We start from the raw sequence: 23,892 nt of genomic DNA, 5'->3' as shown, positions 1-23,892 counted from the left end.
AAATGTATTGTGTTAATGAAGTTCATCAACCATAAAACCTAGTGATGGATTGTTTCTCCCCACACCTTGCTGTGGTGGAAAGAAAGAAAGAAAGATAAAGACAACCTAGGACTTGAGAAGATCTGACCCAGAGTTATAGTTAGGCTTCAGAGCTGTCCAAATGAGCCTGGTTCTATAAAGAAGAACCACACCACAGACCTATTTTCATAAACAACTTTTATTTTTGTCCTCAGTATGTGCCCTTCAAGACTCCCAAATGCCTGGAGTTTCTGACTCTCCTTGGACCAGAGGCATAAGCATTGTACGGAACACTCAACCTTGGCTCTTCACTCTCCTGAGGGGCTAAGTCTGAAGGCCTCAGAGAGAGGGAGCTGACACTCATGCCTCATCCCAAGATGGGTAACACAGTGAACAAAGAATTAGTAAAACATAGACTCAGTCTGTAGAGGGCTTCAAATATACATATTCTCTATATATAAACCTGTTTATATATATAGGATTTCAACTTATTGGTTTCCTTGTGATTTGTAATTAAAGTACAAATGATATCGATGTTGTACACTGCTGATTTCCCCTTCTCAGCCCCCCTCCCTCCCCAACATAAATAACATCACAAAGGTCAGGTGATCCTAAGAGTTTTTGTTGTAAATATTTTGTTTTTAAAATCATTTCCCCTTCCTCCCCCGCAAACTACCTGTGAGAGTTTGGATCGGAGCAGCATGGAACGGACAAGGCTGGGGGCAGCATGGAGATCTAGTGGGGAGAGCGCGGAACATTGCTTCTCACTGACTGGCACCAGATGGGCTTCTGCATTTCCACTGACAACAGAGGCTACGACGGGAAGCAGAGAATGTGCGATGCGGTTTCGCCCTCCTCCGAATTGGAGGAGGCTGGCTGGACCACTGAGAAAAGCCCTAAAGGCATCGAGGTTTTGGAGACAGAGCACAGCTCCAGAAATGTCTTGGCTCAGTATTTACACAATATCTTTAGGCTGCATTTTCCTTTTAAGAAATTTATGTTTCTGAGGTTGGCTGGGGGAAAGAAGGAACTTAAAAACCAAAACAAACCAATTCCCACATATGTAAAAGTCCTGTTATATGTCTTACTCAGTTATTGTCATAAACATCATTAAAAGGAGATACTGACAATGATTGGTTTCTTATTCCTTTTCTGAAGAGCATGAGAAAAGAGAGACAGGAGAGAAGGGAGGAGTGAGCTAAGGAGAGCGCCGGCCCTTCTTCAGAATTAAGTGACACTGGATGGTCTGGATTCGGTTCTTGGCCGGGACAAACTCGGGCTGCAGCTTCAGTGTAGATTCGTACCACACCAGTGCTTTTTCAAACTCTTCCTGTGAGGGGCAGAGGGACAAAAGTGAGAGGGGTACTACCACCAGGCTAAATATATATGGTGACTTCTTTTTCTGTGAAAAGCACATCTGTGGTAGTGACGATCCTGCAGTATTTTCTCAGTGGATCTAAATCTCTGAGGAAAACTCTAAGGTCTGGAGGAAACAACTACCTCCATCCCCAAGGTATGAAATAACAAAGAAAATTATGGCAGAGCCCAAGAACCAGAGGGAAAGGGGAGATCAAGTTTATAGAGGTTTGGCCCAACAAAAGGAGTAACTGTGGTGGCAACAGTAAGAACCAACATTACTGAGTACCTGCTGCGTGCCAGGCACAGTGCTAGGTGCTTTATGGAATCCCTTCCTTTAATCCTCACAGAAACCTCTAGAACTATGTCTGGCAAAAGCTTACTGTGCATCTGCCTGAATTTTCTACTGTTAACTGGAAAGATGGAAGTCATGTCAGGTATCTCAATTAGACTTGGAAATTCTGAAACAGCTTCTTATTCTCCCTAACACTTGAAAATACGAACACGGTTTGGAAATGATCACTGCCATGGTGAAGGCGTTAATCTTTTACTTAGACTAATACTCGCAAAGAAGAGCCCAAATCTACTGCTTAAATGGCTCCTTCTGGCCAAATGAGAGGCAGAATTCCTCATTCACAGCAGCACATTTTGCATTTACTGGGGATGAAAATAGATTCTTCAGTTTTAAGAAGCAGAGAGGGAAATCTGCACATGCAGCAAGACCTACCTGTGGCCAAGATTATATCTCCTGCCTTGGAGGTCACGGGTAACACATAAAACTTGGAGCCTGAAGCTGCTCATTCTATTACCCTTCACTGAGGGTACCGTGGGAAGAGCCCCATGTGGGACCCCAAGCTTTGGACGAAAGTGCATGGCACAATTCTTGTTAAATTCGGCTATGACAGCTTCTGGGGGACCCCTGGGACTTTAAGTTCTGAAATTGGTCCTTGTTCTGAACAAGATGGCTTTGCCATTTTATCTGTAAATGGTATCCCATGAAACTAGTGGCATTCCATCATTCATCAAAGCTTTGGTGAGCACCTACTATGTGCCAAACCCTGTGAAGTGCTAGGAACAGGGAGATGAAGAGGAGTCTCTTTCTAAGGAGCTCCTGGTCTAGGGGGAGAGACTAATACTTGAAACAGAAATTATAAAACAAGGTGAAAGTACAAGAGAAATCTGCACAGGGCATCATGAGTGCAACCATAGGGACCTAGCCCAACCTTGCAGTAAGAAAGCACGAGAGTGTGTCCGTCCATGTGGAGGGTTAGGTAAGGTTTTCCGGAACAGGTGACATCTCTAGAAAACTGCAGGTAAATCTGACTCTATTACTGTTAAAAACTTAAGGTGCGGAACTACATAGTTGCAAACACGTGGATGAATTTCCTGTATTACTTTAAAAACTCACAAACCCCTTACCTATAAAATACACCTTTGGTGGAGAGCTAACAATTTTAGACGCAAAACTTACAGGAAACTGGAGGACACTGACACAGTCAAAGAGGGTTTGAAATCAAAGAAGATGTGCCCGAGAGAAGGTGACAGAGCTGGTGTGCTCCGCTCACAGGCCAACCTCACCATCGCCACGTAGACGTTGCCCAGTGTGAAGTGGTTCACAGCAAAGTGTGGCGCGATCTCCACTGCCATGGTGGCCACGATGACGGCGTCGTTCCAGAGCTTGGCGTTGTGCAGGATGTTGGCTAGGCTAATGAGGGGTACGTCCTGGGGGAGGAAGGAGAAGGCGAGAAGGGAAGAGCTTTCATTCTCGGCTCTGGTGATCGTAAGTAATGTGGTCAGCGTTTCCTGGTGAATGGCAGAGTCGTGCAGCTCAGCGCGGGAGGCTGCCGTTTGCTACGGGTCTGTGATAGGGAAGGAGCGCGCACCAGCCTACCCATGCAGTACTTCTTTCATTGAGTGAGACTTACCTCAAAAAACAAACAAACACGTCAGCTGCGTAAAAACCTGCTGAGTGCGGTTGTTGGCTTCCATCCTGGTGCAAGCTCCTGGCTGCGCTGCAGCTTGGTAAGGGAAGTCGGTGGCCCGATGCTCTGCACAGCCCACACTCTGGGGCATGCCGTCACAGAGCCAAGGGGTTTTCTGCAAGGACCGCTGCACTGCCTGAGGCAGAGGCTGGCAAGCTGTGGCCCACAGGCCAGTCCAGCCTGCTGCCTGCTTTTGTAACTTTTTATTGGACCACACCATTCCCATTCCCTTAGGTATTTCTGTGGCTGTTTTCACGCTATCATGGCAGAACTGAGTGGCTGTAACAGAGCCTGTCTGGCCTCAGACCCTAATTTTGTACCACCTGGCCCTTTACAGAAAAAGTTCCCTGACCCCTGATCCAGAGTCTTCGCCCTTCCCTATCACCTAGCAGTACAGAGCACAGAATGATGGGTTGATCAAGTAAAAGTATTATTATCACAAATATTTATTAATATCACAAATATTTATTCCCTTTAAATGTGTTACCTGAGCAACTGCTATCTATATTGCATTGTTCTACATCACTGGGTTCTTCTATAGGAGATACAGAAGAAACCGAAAAAATGACCCATCTTTGTCCTTGCTGGACACTCACAGAGTGCATGTCATTAATAGGGTCACAGAGGTTTAAGAATTTGCCTAAGATCACAAACCTAGTGAGAGGCAGAGCTGCATTTAGAACTCGGCAATGCCTGCGCCTGATATAATGTTTTACAGTGATCTTGAAGCCCTTCCTTGATGTTCCATCTTGTTGAGGTAGGGAAGGCGCAATAGTGGGTGTAATTCACAGGCTTGTGGTGGCACAAGTGGGGTCATAAGTTTTCCCCCCTATCTTAGCCTTTTGCCATTTTCTTATAGGCTGAGCATGAGGAAGGTTGTTGAAACCTCAGAATAAACCACTGGGCAAAGGAAAGGACTGAGAGATGGAAATTCCCACCTCTGAGTTCCACTCACCTTCATTTGGTGTGGAGCATAGTGCAGGGCTTGGCGTAGGCAGTCGATCGCCTTCTTTCCTTGGCCTTTCACTCTCCAGTAGAGGGCTGCCATGCTGGAAAGGACCCAGGACGTCTGGTTCTACAAAGGAATGGTCAGCTAAGGCTGATGCTTCTTAAATAACACACTAATTTACCACCAAGATTAAGAACAGTAACACAAGTAACACAAGTTAATGACCATTTAACTGAGCACTTACCTGGTCCTGGCGGTCTGCTATACACTCATGTTCATCCTCTTATTAATCCTAATAGCAACCCTATAAGCTTGATTCTACTATTACAGTCTTTTTATAGATAAAAAAACTATGATCCAAAGAGGTTAAATATCTTGTCCAAATCCACTCAATTACTAAGTAGCAGAACTATATTTCATGCCCATGTTCTTTTATATTTAAATTTACTTAGCTTTTTGAACAGGTAATTCATTCACGTTTCAAAAACCAGAAATTATATAAAGTTATACAATGAAAAACCTCCCTGCCATCCTTGTCACTATTATATACAAGTAAACACTATTTTTGGTTTCTTATGTAACCTTCTAGGATTTCTTTATGCTGTATCTAAGCAAATGCGAATACAGGCTTATCTCTCCTGCTTTATAAGCCTATTACTTATATACGAGCTAACGTTCATCCGCACTTTGCTTTTTTCACTAAACAGTACACCTCAGAGATCGTTCTACATCAGTGTGTAGAAAGCCTCTTCATTCCTTTGTTATCAGCTGCATAGTATTTCATTGTTTGGAAGCACCATTATTTATTTAACTAGGTCCTTATTAATGAATATTCCTCTCTCCTCCAATTCTTCACTATTAAAAACAATGCTGCAAACATGACTTTGTATAGGTGTAATTTTGTGTCTGTGCAGCGCATCTGTAGGATACATTTCCAGTGTGGACATGCTATATCAAGGGGACACACATGTTAGTTTGATAGAAATTACCACACTGCCTTCCATAGGACTGTAGCAATTTAATATCCCACCAGAAATATACACATGTCCCTGTTTCTTTATTGCCTCACCAAGGAGTCTTATTAAATAAACTCTGGGATCTTTGATAGGTGAAAATGCGGTTTAAATCTACATTTCCCTTCTTATGAATGGAGCTGACCATCCTTTCATGTTTGACAGCCTTTTGTATTTCTTTTCTGTGAACGACCTGTTCTTATATTGTTAATTTTTCTGTGAGGTCTTTAGCTTATCTATATGAGAAAGCTCTTTAGGTATAAGGGAGATTAGTCCCTTGCCTGTATATGAATTACAGATACATTCCCCCAGGCTTCTCAAGTCTGCCTTTGGACTTATGGTGCTTTGTGTGATATAAAGGTTTTAATTTCTGCATAGTTCAGTTCATTAATCTATTTCTGATGGCTTCTGGATTTTCAGTTAGGAAGGTCTTGTTTACTCCAAGGTTATTAAGAATTTTTACCATGTTTTTTTCCCCAGAACATTTGTAGTTTCATTTTTCACATTTTACCCTTTGATCCACTTAAAATTTAACTTGCTGTAAAGTAAAAGATATGGCTCCAATTTAATTTTTTTTTCCAGATGGCTACTAAGTTGTCTCAATAACAGTTAATGAGTAATTCCTCTCTCCCCCCGACTGTGATGCTACCTTTATCATATACAAAACTTTAGTACTTAATTTAGGTTGAATATTGGGTTAATTTAGGTTCAATTTTGCATTTTCCTGTCTATTTCATTCTGATGGGTGGTCTCTAACTCCCAGCCATTACAGATGAGGCAATCAGAAAACTTACCCTGCTTCCTATCTTCTTTCTGTCTTCCAATCTATTTTTTTGGTGATTTTATCATTTTTCATTGTCAGGGCACATAGCATTTATATTCTGTTCTATCACCCAATTTCCTGCCTTTGTTTTTGTATTGGTTCTACAGTTAAATACAGTCCTTGATCACTGACATTACTTTTGTGCAGCTTCCCTAGTCATCTCCTGGTTGGCTGAAGTTTATCTTCTAGTAGTTTTCTTAAGACGGGCCGATGGGAAAATTATTCTCTGAGATTGTTGTTATGGGCTGAACTATGTCCCCCCAAATTCATATGTTGAAGTCTCAAATCTCTAGTTCCTCAGAATGTAACTATTTAGAAATAAAGTATTTAAAGGGCTGATTAAGTTAAAATGAGGCCATTATTGTGGGGCCCTAATCTAATATAACTGGATTTATGTGAAGGATTTATAGAAGAGGAAGAGATACATCAGGGTCGTGTGTGCAGAGGGATGAAGGCGAGAGGTGCCAACAGGGCGGCCAACTGCAAACCTAGGAGCGAGGCCTCAGAGGAAAACAACCCTGCCGGCACCTGGATCCCCGACTTGTAGCCTCCAGAACTGTGAGAAAATAAATTTCTATTGTTTAAGCCACGCCGTCTATAGTATTTTGTTATGGCACCCCTAGCAAACAAATACAATCATATAAGTTCAAAACTTTCTGTCTCTAGCCTTTATGCCTGAAGCACAGCTGGCTGGATATAAAACCATGGCTCATTCTTTCTTTCCTTGAACAATTTGCTGGTATTGCTCCATTGCCTCTTGGTTTGAATGGGGGCTGCACAGAAATCTGAAGCTAGCCTGATGTGTTGCTCCTCCTTCTTTATGACTTGATTCTTCTGACTGGCTTCCCAAAAGGATCCTTTTTTTAAGAAAATAAAATTACCTTTCTTTAATGCCAATATCTGACACATACTGAAGAACATATTTATATATATACACATACAACAAATATGTAATTATATAAAATATACATGTATGCTGTAAAGCATAAAATAATGAATATTCCAGAAACCGCTACCCTACTAAAGAATGAACCTGCTTCTCCTGTATGTTCTTAACACTATGCCATCCTCTTGTCTTTTCTCCAGAGGCACACGCTATCCCAAGTGTTGTGTTTATTATTCCATTGCTTTTTTTTTTTTTGCGGTACGCGGGCCTCTCACTGCTGTGGCCTCTCCCGTTGCGGAGCACAGGCTCCAGATGCGCAGGCCCAGCGGCCATGGCTCACGGGCCCAGCCGCTCCGCGGCATGTGGGGTCTTCCCGGACAGGGGCACGAACCCGCGTCCCCTGCATTGGCAGGCGGACTCTCAACCACTGTGCCACCAGGGAAGCCCTCCATTGCTCTTTTTAAACACCGTTCTATCACTTACGCACACATATTTGCTCCAACAACACAATACTTGTTTGCGTCTTCCTGTGCCTTGGAAACAAACATGGTGTAATCACTCTTCTGGGGCTTGGTGCTCTTATTCGGCCCTCTAAGATCCATCCGTGTCGCTGCATGTAGTTTCAGTTCATTAAATTTCCTTGCTGCACAGTTAAATGTCCATTAAGTGAATATACTATAACGTATTTATACGTTTTCTGTAAATGGGAGGGTTTGAGTTATTTCCTGTTTTTAAGTTAGCTTCCCGTTGCCAACAGATGTACAAAGAGGTTCTCTAGTCTAGATACCTAGGGGTGGAACTGCTGGGTCAGAGGATGCGCAAATGTCCAACATAACAAGAGAAAGCCGAATTGCTTCCTAAAGGTGTTATGACAAGTTTCAGTGCTATCAGAAATGTTTAAAAGTGCCTCTTGCTCTATATCCTTTCTAACTCTTGGTATTATTAGTAGGGATAAAACAGCATCTTACTGTAGCCTTTATTTGCATTTCCTGATTATTAGTGAGATTGAGAATTGTTTCTTGTGTTTATTGGTCATACATATCTTTTTTCTGTGAAATGTCTGTTAATATCGTTTATACATTTTTCTATTTTATTATCTATCTTTCTCATCACTTTATTTACATGCTCTGCATATTAATCCTTGTAGGTTAAATGTGTTAAATGGATTTTCTCTCCCTCTGGCTACTTTAATTTAAAAAATGTCTTTAATTAAAAACTTTTAACCTTTAATATACTTGAACTTAATAACGTTCTCTTCTCTAGCTTATGCTTGTATATCTTCTTTACGAAATCTTTTTGTACTTCAAGGCCAGAGAGATCATCACCCACAGTTTATTTTAATTTTTAAAGTTTTGTTTTTGATACTTGAGTCCTTAATTCACATGGAGTTCATTTTTTGTGTATGATGTGAGGTGAGGATTGAAATTAACTAATTGCCCCAGCAAGCTTTCTGAATAGTCCCCCGTCTCCCCATTGATCTTCCACAGCTCTGTGTACACTAGAGACTTTCTGGGCTTCCTATTTAGTCCCCCTCATTACTTTTGCTTATTCCTTGAGCAAATGGCATAATGTCTTGTAATTTTTCATAAAAGTAAGGCAATTCTCACAACCTATTCTTCTTTTCAAGAGTGTTATGTCTGTTCTTTACCCTTCCATATTAATGTAAAGATCTGCTTTTTAAGTGCCGTAAAAAAAAACCCTGTTGTTATTTTGATTACAATAGGATTGACTCTATAAATCTAATTGGGGAAAACTGACATGTTTATGGTGTGTGTCTTCTTATCCATGAACATTACATATCTTTGTTTATTTAGGTCTTTTAAAATGTCTTTCAATAAAGTTTTATCACTTTCTGCACCTAAGTCTCACGACTTTTTTGTTAGATTTAGTACTGGGAACTTTATATTTTTGTAACAAAGTAAATACATGTTAAAAATTATGTTTTCTAATATTTATTGCTGCTGTATAGAAATGCAACTTATTTTTATTTATTGACTTTACAGGCAGCCACCTCGACAGAAACATTGTTATTTCTAAATATTTGTCTGTAGATTCTTTTAGGTTTGCTATGTAGATAAGCACATCATTTCTGAATAACAGCTTTTTTCTTCCTAATACTTATGCCATTACTTTCTTTTTCTTGATTTACTATACTTGTTAGGACTTTTAGTACAATGCTGAAAAGAAGTGGTAGTGGTGGGCATTCTTTTTCCTGATTTCAAAGAATTATTTTAAATATTTCCCCCATTAACAATTATCTTTGATGAAGATGTTTTGTTGATTCTTCTCATCAGATTTAAGGAAATACTTTTCTATTCTCAATTTGCATTAGGTTTATATCATGAATGTACTGAATTTTATCAGATGCAATCTACTAAAATGATTTCATAATTTTTCTCCTTTAATTTGGCTGATGAAATTTAAGATTTTCCTAAAGTTAGACTGTTTACATTTGTATTTCTGGGATAAACCCAACTGGTCAAGGTGCATCTTTTATATATATATATATATATATATAAAATAAGATATAAAAAATTCAAAATTACAGCTGTAGATTTCAACATACCTCTCAATAATTGATAGAAGTAGACAAAAAAAATCGGTAAATATAAAGACTATAGAGTATTAACCAACTTGACTTAAATGACATTTCTAGAACAGTCTAACAACAGCAGAAGATGCATTCTTTTCTGGTGCTTATGGAACATTTATCAAGACAGATCATATTCTGGGGCATAAAACAAGTCTGAATAAGTTTAAAATAATTCAAATCATACAAAGTATACTGATTTACCACAGTGTAATTAAATCAGAAATCAATTAAAGCAAGACATCTGGAAAATACCCAATAGTTTGAAACCACATAACACACTTCTAAATAATTTATGGGTCAAAGAGGAGATTAGAAGGAAAATTATAAATCATTTTAAACTGAATGAAAATGAAAATATGACAAATAAAACATGTGATATGCAGCTGACACAGAATTTAGAGGGAACTTTTAGCACTAAACCCCTACATTAGAAAAGCAAGGGATCAAATTAGTAACCTAAACTTCCATACTGAGAAACTAAAAACAAAACAAACAAAAAACTTGTCAAATTAAATCCTAAGCAAGCAGAATACAGGAGGTAACAAAGATAAGAGCAGATACCAATGAAAGAGAAAACAGAAAAACAATAGAGAAAAATCCATGGATCCAAAAACTCATTCTTTGGGAAGCTCAATAAAAACTGATAAACTTTTATTAGTCAATGTGACCGGGGGGAAAAAAAGAGAAAAGATACAAAGTCCCAAGATAAGAATTGAGAAGGTACATTACTACAAATCCTACAGATATTAATGGAATGATAAGGAACTATTATGAACAACTTTATGCCAATAAATTCAATGACTTAGGTAAACTAGACAAATTAAAGACACAAGTAACAAAGCTCACTCAAGAAGAAAGGGCTTCCCTGGTGGTGCAGTGGTTGAGAGTTCGCCTGCCGATGCAGGGGACACGGGTTTGTGCCCCGGTCCGGGAAGATCCCACATGCCACGGAGTGGCTGGGCCCGTGAGCCATGGCCGCTGAGCCTGCGCGTCCGGAGCCTGTGCTCCGCAACGGGAGAGGCCACAACAGTGAGAGGCCCGTGTACCGCAAAAAAAAAAAAAAAAAAAAGAAGAAAGACAATTTGAATACTCTCATTAAAGAAATTGAGTTTATAGTTAAAAATCTCTCACAAAGAAAACTCCCTGTTCAGATGGCCTCAAAGGTGAATTTTCTATCAAACATTTAAGGAAGATATAATACCAATCCTCTACAATCTTTTCCAGAAAAATAAGGGTAGGGAACACTTCCCAACACATTACACACAGTCATTATTATCCTGATACCAAAACTAGACAAAATATTACAAGAAAATCACAGACTAATATACTTATGAATATAAATTCAGACAGACTGAATGGCTTATCAGCGGTAGAGAAAGGTGTGTGTGTTGGTTTGTCAATTTCTCATTAAATCAATCATTTTCTGCTTTATATATTTTGAGGTTATTTTTATTGCATCTGTATAAGGTTAGAAGCAGTATATATTGTTTTTCTGGTGAATTAAAGCTTTATCATTATGTGCGCATTCTCTCTGACCCTAATAATTTTTTCTGCTTTGAAATATATATTTCCAGGTAATTAATGTAACTATAGCTACTTCCTTTTGATAGTATAGTCCTTTTTGATTAGTATTTTCCCATTAACATTTCTACTATGCTTTAGGTATGACTTAACAACATGTAGCTCCTTTAAAAAGTTTCCAATTTGACATTATTGTGACTGTTATATTACAGATTTGTTTAAAGACTGTTTATCATATTTCTTGGTTTCTTTTTATCCTGATTCTTGAATACATTTTTTCCTCTTTTTTTTTTTTGGTGCCATTTCTTGGATTGATTTCTTTTTTGGATTGTTTTTTTTTTTTTGGTCCTCCTGTTCTTACTTCATTATTTTACCCTCAGAGGTTTGGGAGTTGCACATTTTTTTTTAAAGGTTACCCTTAAATCTCTACTTAATATTTAAGTTAACAAAGTCCAAGTAATATATTAACTCACTCCTCCTGAACACTAAAAGTGCATTTGAATACCTTAACTATGATCATCCCACTCTCAAATGTACATTTCTCCAGTATTTCGGTTTAGCCACTCCTGAGACTGAACCAGAAAAAGATAGAAAACATAAACAGACCAATCACAAGCACTGAAATTAAGACTGTGATTAAAACTCTTCCAACAAACAAAAGCCTAGGACCAGATGTCTTCACAGGCAAATTCTATCAAACACTTAGAGAAGAGCTAACAACTATCCTTCTCAAACTCTTCCAAAATATAGCAGAGGGAGGAACACTCCCAAACTCATTCTACGAGGCCACCATCACCCTGATACCAAAAGCAGACAAAGATATCACAAAGAAAGAAAGAAAACTACAGGCCAATATCACTGATGAACACAGACGCAAAAATCCTCAACAAAATACTAGCAAACAGAATCCAGCAGCACATTAAAAGGATCATACACCATGATCAAGTGGGGTTTACCCCAGAAATGCAAGGATTCTTCAATGTACGCAAATCAATCAATGTGATACACCATATTAACAAATTGAAATATAAAAACCATATGATCATCCCAATAGATGCAGAAAAAGCTTTTGACAAAATTCAACACCTATTTATGATAAAAACTCTCCAGAAAGTAGGCATAGAGGGAACTTACCTCAACATAATAAAGGCCATATATGACAAACCCACAGCCAACAAGGTTCTCAATGGTGAAAAACGGAAACCATTTCCTCTAAGATCAGGAAAAACAAAAGGTTGTCCACTCTCACCACTATTATTCAACACAGTTTTGGAAGTTTTAACCACAGCAATGAGAGAAGAAAAAGAAATAAAAGGAATACAAATTGGAAAAGAAGTAAAAGTGTCACTGTTTGCAGATGACATGATACTATACATAGAGAATCCTAAAGATGCTACCAGAAAACTACTAGAGCTAATCAATGAATTTGGTAAAGCAGCAGGAGAGAAAATTAATGCACAGAAATCTCTTGCATTCCTATACTCTAATGATGAAAAATCTGAAAGAGAAATTAAGGAAACACTCCCATTTACCACTGCAACAAGAAGAATAAAATACCTAGGAATAAACCTACCTAAGGAGACAAAAGACCTGTATGCAGAAAACTGTAAGACACTGATGAAAGAAATTAAAGATGATACAAACAGATGGAGAGATATACCATGTGCTTGGATTGGCAGAATCAATATTGTGAAAATGACTATACTACCCAAAGCAATCTACAGATTCAGTGCAATCCTATCAAACTTTTAATGGCATTTTTCCCAGAACTAAAACAAAAAATTTCACCAATTGTAAGGAAACACAAAAGACCCCGAATAACCAAAGCAATCTTGAGAAAGAAAAACGGAGCTGAAGGAATCAGGCTCCCGGACTTCAGACTATACTACAAAGCTACAGTAATCAAGACAGTATGGTGCTGGCACAAAAACAGAATTATAGATAAATGGAACAGTACAGAAAGCCCAGAGATAATCTCATGCATGTATGGTCACCTTATATTAGATAAAGGAGGCAAGAATATACAATGGAGAAAAGACAGCCTCTTCAATAAGTGGTGCTGGGAAAACCGGACAGCTACATGTAAAAAAATGAAATTAGAACACTTCCTAACACCACACACAAAAATAAACTCAAAATGGATTGAAGACCTAAATGTAAGGCCAGACACTAGAGGAAAACATAGGCAGAACACTCTGTGACATACATCACAGCAAGATCTTTTTTGACCCACCTCCTAGAGAAATGGAAATAAAAACAGAAATAAACAAATGGGACCTAATGAAGCTTAAAAGCTTTTGCACAGAAAAGGAAACCATAAGACAAAAAGACAACCCTCAGAATGGGAGAAAATATTAGCAAATGAAGTAACAAAGGATTAATCTCCAAAATTTACAAGCAGCTCATGCAGCTCAATATCAAACAGAAAAACAACCCAATCCAAAAATGGGCAGAAGACCTAAATAGACATTTGTCCAAAGAAGATATACAGATGGCCAACAAATACATGAAAAGATGCTCAACATCACTAATCATTAGAGAAATGCAAATCAAAACTACAATGAGATATCATCTCACACCAGTCAGAATGGCCATCATCAAAAAACCTACAAACAATAATGCTGAAGAGGGTGTGGAGAAAAGAGAACCCTCTTGCACTGTTGGTGGGAATGTAAATTGATACAGCCACTATGGAGAACAGTATGGCGGTTCCTTAAGAACTAAAAATAGAACTACCATACGACCCAGCAATCCCACTACTGGGCATATACCCTGAGAAAACCATAATTCAAGAAGAGTCATGTACCACAATGTTCATTGCAGCTCTATTTACAACAGCCAGGACATGGAAGCAACCTAAGTGTCCATCGACAGATGAATGGATAAAGAAGATGTGGCACATATATACAATGGAATATAACTCAGGCATAAAAGGAAACGAAATTGAGTTACTTGTAGTGAGGTGGATGGATCTAGAGTCTGTCATACAGAATAAAGTAAGCCAGAAAGAGAAAAACAAATACCATATGCTAACACATATATATGGAATCTAAAAAAAAAAAGGTTCTGAAGAACCTAGGGACAGGACAGGAATAAAGCCACAGACGTATAGAATGGACTGGAGGACACGGGGAGGGGGAAGGGTAGCTGGGACAAAGTGAGAAAGTGGCATGGACATATACACACTACCAAATGTAAAATAGACAGCTAGTGGGAAGCAGCCACATAGCACAGGGAGATCAGCTCGGTGCTTTGTGACCACCTAGCGGGGTGGGATAGGGAGGGTGGGAGGGAGACACAAGACGGGGGAGATATGGGAATATATGTATATGTATAGCTGATACACTTTGTTATAAAGCAGAAACTAACACACCATTGTAAAGCAATTATACTCCAATAAAGATGTTAAAAAAATAAAACATTAACAATAAATAAATTTTAAAAACCCACAAATTGTTTTCTACAGACAGTGTTTGTTTGGCTTTGTATACCTGTATAATTTTATTTGCTTAGTGAATCTTCCTTTGTCTCAGACAATCCTTCTCTAGCTATCATATAGAAAAGTTCCTTTAGGATGGGGCTTTTGGTAAACTTTTTCCAGTTCTTTATCTTTAAGTGCCTTTATTCTTCCCTCCTTGTAGGGTGCAGAATTCTAGCGGGCCCAGTATACTTCCAAAACTGTCATCTGGCTTAGATAGCTGCTATGAAAAACAGGCTGTCATTTGAGTCATCTCTTCTCTATAGGTGATCTGTCCTTTCTGTCCCCATGAGGGCAGAGATCTAGGTCTAAAGTTTTCTTCACTGATTGATACCAAGCACCTGAAAAGTATTTGGCACAATACTTTGCTACATATTTGTTGAATGAATGAATAAATGAATGAAAGGCTGCTGTCATATTTCTTAAGCTATTTTCTCTCAGATGCAAATCCAAAATTCTATAATCTGCTTTGTGATACTGTGGCTGGAACTCTGCAAACCACATTTCTCCTTTGCTAGCTGGCTTCTTGTTAGGTTCTGCAAACATATGTGCTAGGGGATTGGAAGGTAAGAGGGAAAGGGACTTTTTCTGCCCGTTTGCATGCTGCTTCTGTCACTGTCATTGTGGCAACAGCACTTTGTGGGCAGCACTCTGGTCTCCAGCTTCTTCCAGCACTCCCAGCAGCCAGCCCATGCTCCCTCCTCAGAAGCAGGAAGTCTAGCTCGCTCAGAGCTCTCTCCTGTGGACTCTAGATTTTGAAAATCTCAAATGCTTACCTTCTCATTCCTTACAATTAATATCTCTGGTTTACCTGTTTCCTTTTTTCTTTTTCAGCCCTCCACCACAAGGTACTGTCATGCCTCAGAGATACTGTGGGTTCAGTTACAGACTACCACAATAAAGGGAATATTGCAATAAAGTGAGTCACACCAACTTTTTGGCTTCCCAGTGCATATAAAAGTTATGTTTACACTATACTGTAGTCTGTCAAGTGTGCAATAATAGCATTATGTCTAAAAAACAATGTACATATCTTTATTAAAAATACTTTCTTGCTAAAAAATGCTAACAATCACCTGAGTCTTCAGTGAGTGGCAGTAGTAACGTCAAAGATCACTGGCTACAGAATCACCGAAACACAAATGATAATAATGAAAAAGTTCAAAATACTGTGAGAATTACCAAAATGTGACACAAAGAGACGAAGTGAGCAAATACTACTGGAAAAATGGCGCCAACAGACGTGCTCAAGACAGGGTTGCTGCAAACCTTCAATTTGCAAAAAATGCAGCATCTGCCAAGCGCAATAAAGCGAAGCACAATAAAACTAGGTATGCCTGTAATCGATTCTCTAAATTCAATGTGCTCTTCTGAAATACCTAGTGTTGTTTCTGTTTTCCTGACAGTACCCTGACTGAAACAGATGCTTTTAAGATATCTTTGTCTTTGTTATAATGTATCTTGGCGTGGATTTCTTTTTATTTACCCAGCTTGGGATACATGGTACTTCCTGAATCTGTTGATTCCTTTACCTCCTTGTCTCTATAATACTCCAGGTAATTTTTTACACAAAGCTTGCAATTCACTAATTATTTAACTGTGTCTGAATCTATCTAACTCATCCACGGGGTATCTGACTTAATTACTTAAAGAAATATATTTTTAGTTTAAGACATATCAATTAAAAAAATTTACCTACTCATTTTCTATGTCATTTCTTTGCTCACTTTTGTGATTACATCTCTAAGGTATTTTATAATGAAAAATTTCAAATACATATACAAATAAAGGGAACAGTATAATGAACTCCATGTGCTCATCACCTAGATTCAACATTTATCAACAACTCATGGCCAATCCTATTTCATCTAAACCCTCATCCATGCTGATCTGAAGCAAATCCCAGACTCTCTATAATTTCACAAGTAAGTTTTTCAGTGTTACCTCTAAAAGATACAACCTCATGTTTAAAAGATAAACTTGAAAAACTTTGGCCTAAAATATTGAAAATTATTCTTTAATACCATCAAGTATTCGTCTGGTGTGCCTATTTCCCCCAACTGTCTTATAAAACTTTGCTTTGCTTTTACAGTTTTAATCATAATCTAACTACAGTTCATACATTGCAAATGGCTAATGTATTCCTTAAGTCTCTTTTGATCTCTAGAGTCCACCACCTAATTTTTAAAATTTATTTCTGTACTAGAAACACAGGGTGTTTATCCTGTAGTTTCACACTGACTGGACTCTGCTTACTGCATCCTCATGGAACCATCTGACATGTTCCTCTGTCCCCTGTATTTCCCGCAAGTTGGTAGTTAGGCGCTTGACTGGATTCAGGACTGATTTTTTGGGGAGGAGTGGGGGCAAAACTATTTCATAGGTGGTAGTGAGAACTTCCCAGAGTACACACATACTGTCTCTCTATTTGTGATGGTAGCAGCCAGTGGTAATCACTGCCATAACTTAATTAGGGGCTGCAATGATCATTCCTAGTTTATTAGTTGGAATACTCCTATAAAGAGACTTTTCTCATCAGTTATTTATCCTAAAGTACTGTTCATTTAGAAAGGAAGGATACATGTTTATTACCATCTTCGTCTTTCCTAGAAGGATCTAGAAGGTCATTTTTAAAAATTGTAGTATAGAGGTCAACCCTTCAACCCTTTACTCTGTGGTAAACTGCACAAAGGTTTTGGCAAGGATATATGAGATCAAGATCCATTCCATATGGGAACAGAGTCAAGGAAGGACACTCGAATTAAATAAATAAATCAAGCCTAAAGCCTGGAAAGGAGGCAGAGTCAAGACGGCGGACTAGGAGGATGAGGAATTTGTGTCTTCGCACAACTAAGGCACCTACCCGGCACTGGTGGGGGACCATGGACACCTAAAGGGACGGGAGGAACCCCCAGCGACCGGGTAGAAAGTGGGGTGTGGGGGAGGGAGGGGGGAGAAGAACTGGAGGCGGGACAGGACTGGCGCCCCTGAGGGGTGGCTGGGGGAGGGGAAGTGATCCTACACCCGAAGGGGGAAACTGGGGGACAACTGGGAGGACAGAGAACCAGAAGGGAGAGTGGCCAGGTTTCCCCTGCCCACGTGGGCGCCCGGCAGCCTGCTGAGATCCGGGCCTGATCCTCTGCCCACCGAGGCCCCTCCAGCCATGCGGGTCCTGAGGGAGTGGGAGGGAGGGAAGGGGGAGCAAAAGTAAAGGCTGGATCTATGGCACCGGCCTCCCTGAGGGGCGGCTGGGGTAGGGGAGGACTTCCTACACCCAGCGGGACCCACCCACGGTTAGGGGTCCAGTGGGGATGGGGGAGACCCTGGGGGAGACGGCGGGGGGCGGGGCACAGAGGAATGGAGAGGAACGCAGCCAGCACTTTCCCTGTCCACTTAAGCACCAGAGAGCCTGTTGGGCTCTGGGGCCTAATCCTGTGCCCTTGGAGTCTCCCTCCTGCCACGCAGAGCCCAAGCCCCTCCCCTACACCCAGGGCCCTACCTCTATAGTGGGAGACCACCTCCAACCGTGCTGGGCGAAAACCCCACCCATACACCCTCACCCAGGGACTTACCTCCAAACTCTGGAACTCCATACTCCAGAGGCACCCCTTTGGACGTGCTGCCTCTGCTTCTGGGCAGGTCCTAAGCAGAGGCTCCGCCCCACACTTGAATGTCGACTCCCCCCACACACACACACTTAGGGCCTGCCCCCAAGGCCTTTTTTGCCTGCGAGGGTCCTGAACCAGGTGCGGGTCCTGGACCAGGCCTTGTCCCATGCTCAAACATCACCTGCACCCCCACCCCCCTGCATAGGTCTCGCCCCACCCTAAACCTGGCCCCTGCGTAAGTTCCACCTCCACCTAAACTCTCGCCACCACAGACAAGGCTTTTCTGTTTTCCTCTTGGGGTTCTGTTTTACCTTGTTGTTGAGTGGCAGGACAAATTTAAAATGATGAAAGGGAAAAAGCTACAATCAAGATTACTCTACGCTACAAGGATATCATTCAGATTCGATGGAGAAATCAAAAGCTTTACAGACAAGCAAAAGCTACAAGAATTCAACACCACCAAACCAGCTTTACAACAAATGCAAAAGGAACTTCTCTAAGTGGGAAACACAAGAGAAGAAAAAGACCCATAAAAACAAACTCAATTAAGAAAATGATAATAGGAACATACATATCAATAATCACCTTGAAGGTAAATAGATTAAACGCTCCAACCAAAAGACAAAGACTGGCTGAATGGATACAAAAACAAGACCCATATATATGCTGTCTATAAGAAACCCACTTCAGAACTAGGGACATATACAGACTGAAAGTGAGGGGATGGAAATAAATATTCCGCGCAAATGGCAATCACAAGAAAGCTGGAGTAGCAATTCTCATATTAGATAAAATGGACTTTAAAATAAAGACAGTTACAAAAGAAAAGGAAGGACACTACATAATGATCAAGGGATCAATCCAAGAAGAAAACATTAACTATCATAAATATTTCTGCACCCAACATAGGAGCACCTCAATACATAAGACAAATGCTAACAGCTATGAAAGGAGAAATCAACAGTAACACAATAATAGTGGGGGACTTTAACAGCCCACTTACACCAATAGATAATCCAGAGAGAAAATAAATAAGGAAACATAAGCTTTAAATGACACAATAGACCAAATCAACTTAATTGATATTTTTAGGACATTCCACCCAAAGCAGAAGAATACACTTTCTTCTCAAGTGCACATGGAACATTCTCCAGAATAGATCACATCTTGGGTCACAAATCAAGCCTTGGAGGACTTCCCTGGTGGCACAGTGGTTAAGAATCTGCCTGCCAATGCAGGGGACACGGGTTCCAGCCCTGGTCCAGGAAGATCCCACATGCTGCAGAGCAACTAAGCCCGTGCACCACAACTACTGAGCCTGTGCTCTTGAGCCTGAGAGTCACAACTACTGAGCCTGCATGCCACAATTACTGAAGCCCACGTGCCTAGAGACCCATGCTCTGCAACAACAGAAGCCACTGCAGTGAGAAGCCCGCGCACCGCAACAAAGAGTAGCCCCCGCTCACTGCAACTAGAGAAAGCCCACGCACAGCAACGAAGACCCAACGCAGCCAAAAATAAATATAAATAAAATAATAAATGTATATAAAAAAACAAATCAAGCCTTGGAAAATTTAAGAAAACTGAAATCGTATCAAGCATCTTCCGACCACAATGCTATGAGATTAGAAATCAGTTACAGGAAAAAACAGTAAAAAACACAAACACATGGAGGCTAAACAGTGCACTGCTAAATAACCAAGAGATCACTGAAGAAATCAAAGAGGAAATAAAAAAATACCTAGAAACAAATGACAACGAAAATACCAGGATCCAAAACCTGTGGGATGCAGCAAATCAGTTCTAAGAGGGAAGTTTATAGCAATACAATCCTACCTCAAGAAACAAGACAAATCTCAAATAAACAATCTAAACTTACACTTAAACTAGAAAAAGAAGAAGAAAGAAAACCCAAAGTTAGTAGAAGGAAAGAAATCATAAAGATCAGAGCAGAAATAAATGAAATAGAAACAAAGAAAGATGTTAAAAAAAGATGTTAAAAATCTTCCAAAAAATAAAAGTCCAGGACCAGATGGCTTCACAGGTGAATTCTATCAAACATTTAGAGAAGAGTTAACATCTATCCTTCTTAAACTCTTCCAAAATTGGAGAGGGAAGAACACACCCAAACTTGTTCTACAAGGCCACCATCACCCTGACACTAAACCGGACAAAGATATCACAAAAAAAGAAAATTATAGACCAATATCACTAATGAACATAGATGCAAAAATCCTCAACAAAATACTAGCAAACAGAATCCAACAATGCATTAAAAGGATCATACACCATGATCAAGGGGGATTTATCCCAGGGATGCTAGGATTCTTCAATATACGTAAAACAATCAATGTGACACACCATATTAACAAACTGAAAAATAAAAAACATATGATCATCTCAATAGGTGAGGAAAAAGCTTTTGACAAAATTCAACACCCATTTATGATAAAAACTCTCCAGAAAGTGGGCACCAAGGGAAACTACCTCAACATAATAAAAGCCATATATGACCAACCCACAGCAAACACCACTCTCAATGGTGAAAAACTGAATTTATTTCCTCTAAGATCAGGAACAAGATAAGGATGTCCACTCTCGTCACTATTACTCAACAGAGTATTGGAAGTCCTAGCCACATCAATCAGAGAAGAAAAAGAAATAAAAGGAATACAAATTGGGAAAGAAGAAGTAAAACTGTCACTCTTTGCAGATGACATGATACTATACATAGAGAATCCTAAAGATGCCACCAGAAAACTACTGGAACTAATCAACGAATTTGGTAAGGTTGCAGGATACAAAATTAATGCACTGAAATCTCTTGCATTCCTATACACTAACAACGAAAGATCAGAAAGAGAAATTAAGGAAACAATCCCATTTACCATCGCAACAAAAAGAATAAAATACCTAGGAATAAACCTACCTAAAGAGGCAAAAGACCTGTACTCAGAAAACTATAAAACACTGATGAAATAAATCAAAGATAACATAAACAGATGGAGCGATATACCATGCTCCTGGATTAGAAGAATCAGTATTGTGTAAATGACTATACTACCCAAAGCAATCTACAGGTTCAATGCAATCCCTATCTAATTACCAATGGCATTTTTCACAGAACTAGAACAAGAAATTTTACAATTTGTATGGAGACGGAAAAGACCCCAAATAGCCAATCTTAGGAAATGAAAACAGAGCTGGAGGAATCATGCTCCCTGATTTCAGACTATACTACAAAGCTACAGTTATCAAGGCAGTATGGTACTGGCACAAAAATAGAAATATAGATCAATGGAACAGGATAGAAAGCCCAGAGATAAACCCACGTACATATGGTCACCTTATCTTAAACAAAGGAGGCAAAAATATACAACAGAGAAAAGATAGTCTCTTCAATAAGGGGTGCTGGGAAAACTGGAGAGCTACATGTAAAAGAATGAAATTAGAACACACCCTACCACCATATACAAAAATGAAGTAAATGGATTAAAGATCTAAATGTAAGGTCAGACACCATAAAACTCTTAGAGGAAAACACAGGCAGAACACTCTATGACATACATTACATCAAGATCCTTTTTGACCCACCTCCTATAGTAAGGGAAATAAAAAACAAAAATAAACAAATGGGACTTAATGAAACTTAAAAGCTTTTGCACAGCAAAGGAACCCATAAATAAGATGAAAACACAACCCTCAGAATGGGAGAAAATATTTGCAAACAAAGCAAATGACAAAGGATTAATCTCCAAAATGTACAAGCAGCTCATGCAATTCAATACCACAAAAACAAACAACCCAATCCAAAAATGGTTGCAAGACCTAAATAGACATTTCTCCAAAGAAGATATACAGATGGCCAACAAATACATGAAAAGATGCTCAACATCACTAATCATTAGAGAAATGCAAATCAAAACTACAATGAGGCATCATCTCACACCAGTCAGAGTGGTCATCATCAAAAAATCTACAAACAATAATGCTGGAGAGGGTGTGGAGAAAAGAGAACCCTCTTGCACTGTTGGTGGGAATGTCAATTGATACAGCCACTATGGAGAACAGTATGGAGGTTCCTTAAAAAACTAAAAATAGAACTATCATACGACCCAGCAATCCCACTACTGGGCATATACCCTGAGAAAACCATAATTCAAAAAGAGTCGTGTACCACAATGTTCACTGCAGCACCGTTTACAATAGCCAGGACATGGAAGCAACCTAAATGTCCATCAACAGATGAATGGATAAAGAAGATGTGGCACATATATACAATGGAATATTACTCAGCCATAGAAAGGAACGAAATTGAGTTATGTGTAGTGAGGTGGATGGACCTAGAATCTGTCATGCAGAGTGAAGTAAGTTAGAAAGAGAAAAACAAATACTGTGTGCTAACGCATACATATAGATTTTAAAAAGCGGCACTGATGAACCTAGTGGCAGGGCAGGAATAAAGACGCAGACGTAGAGAATGGACTTGAGGGCATGGTGGGGAAGGGGAAGCTGGGATGAAGTGAGAGAGTAGCACTGACATATATACACTACCAAATGTAAAATGGATGGCTAGTGGGAAGCTGCTGCAGAGCACAGGGAGATCAGTTCGGTGCTTTGTGATGAGCTAGAGGGATGGGATAGGGAGGGTGGGAGGGAGGCGATATAGGGATATATGTATACGTATAGCTGATTCACTCTGTTGTACAGTAGAAACTAACACAACTTTGTAAAGCATTTATACTCCAATAAAGATGTGAAAAAAAAAACACTACAGAAAAAAGCTGACAGCTTTTAATAGAGCTGTTATGGTCATATTCCATGGGTTTCCTCATGGTTCAACTTGCTGCAATGTAGTAAAAATCAGTTAAGACATAAAATTAAAGCATTATTTCCCAGAAAAAGAAAAAAAAATTGAAGTACAGTTGATTTACAATGTTATATTAGTTTCAGATATACAACATAGTGATTAGATGTTTTTACAGATCACACTCTATTTAAAGTTACTGGGGGACTTCGCTGGTGGCACAATGGTTAAGAATTCGCCTGCCAATGCAGGGGACATGGGTTTGAGCCCTGGTCCAGGAAGATCCCACATGCCACAGAGCAACTAAGCCCGTGCGCCACAACTACTGAGGCTGAGGTCCAGAGCCCACGAGCCACAACTACTGAGCTCGCGTGCCACAACTACTGAAGCCTGCGTGCCTAGAGCCTGTGCTCCGTAACGAGAAGCCACCACAGTGAGAAGCCTGCGCACCGCAATGAAGAGCAGCTCTCACTTGCCGCAACTAGAGAAAGCCCGCACAGCAACGAAGATCCAACACGGCCATAAATAAATAAATAAACAAACATAAAAAGAAATATAGTTATTCAGTTGGCCAAAATGTTCAGTTTTTTCCGTAGATGGCTTTAGCAGCACTTAGTTGCCTTTAACCTCATTCGAAACAATTTTGTTAGACTGTATTGTGACAGCTGTCATATCAGCGTGCATTTTTAAAAAAACTTATCAAAATTGGTGAATTTTTGTGTAGCCATTTTAATACTGAAGATGGAAGAAAAAAGCAACATTTCTGGCCTATTATGCTTTTTTAAAAATAAATTTATTTATTTATTTACTTATTTATTTTTGGCTGCGTTGGGTCTTTGTTGCTGCGTGTGGGCTTTT

General features: G+C 39.6%; 1 protein-coding gene across 2 annotated transcripts in view; it reads right to left on the bottom strand.

Annotated features, from left to right (window-relative positions):
• Nucleotides 1–201: 201 nt before the first annotated feature.
• The window catches only part of TTC17 (tetratricopeptide repeat domain 17), a 154,699-nt gene continuing 131,008 nt past the window's right edge, over nt 202–23,892 (bottom strand). For both annotated transcript variants that reach the window (XM_029207126.1, XM_029207127.1), the window contains 3 exons: nt 4,312–4,431; nt 2,953–3,096; nt 202–1,348 (listed from right to left, as the gene is read on the bottom strand). In XM_029207126.1, the coding sequence (XP_029062959.1) occupies nt 1,217–1,348; nt 2,953–3,096; nt 4,312–4,431 (396 nt within the window). In that variant the 3' untranslated portion in view covers nt 202–1,216. The remainder of the gene's footprint in view (nt 1,349–2,952; nt 3,097–4,311; nt 4,432–23,892) is intronic.

The sequence above is a fragment of the Monodon monoceros genome, unplaced genomic scaffold (assembly GCF_005190385.1).
Source record: "Monodon monoceros isolate NGI ecotype Baffin Bay Population unplaced genomic scaffold, NGI_Narwhal_1 Super_Scaffold_7, whole genome shotgun sequence".
NCBI lineage: Eukaryota > Metazoa > Chordata > Mammalia > Artiodactyla > Monodontidae > Monodon > Monodon monoceros.
This window is presented reverse-complemented; position numbering and strand designations above follow the sequence as displayed.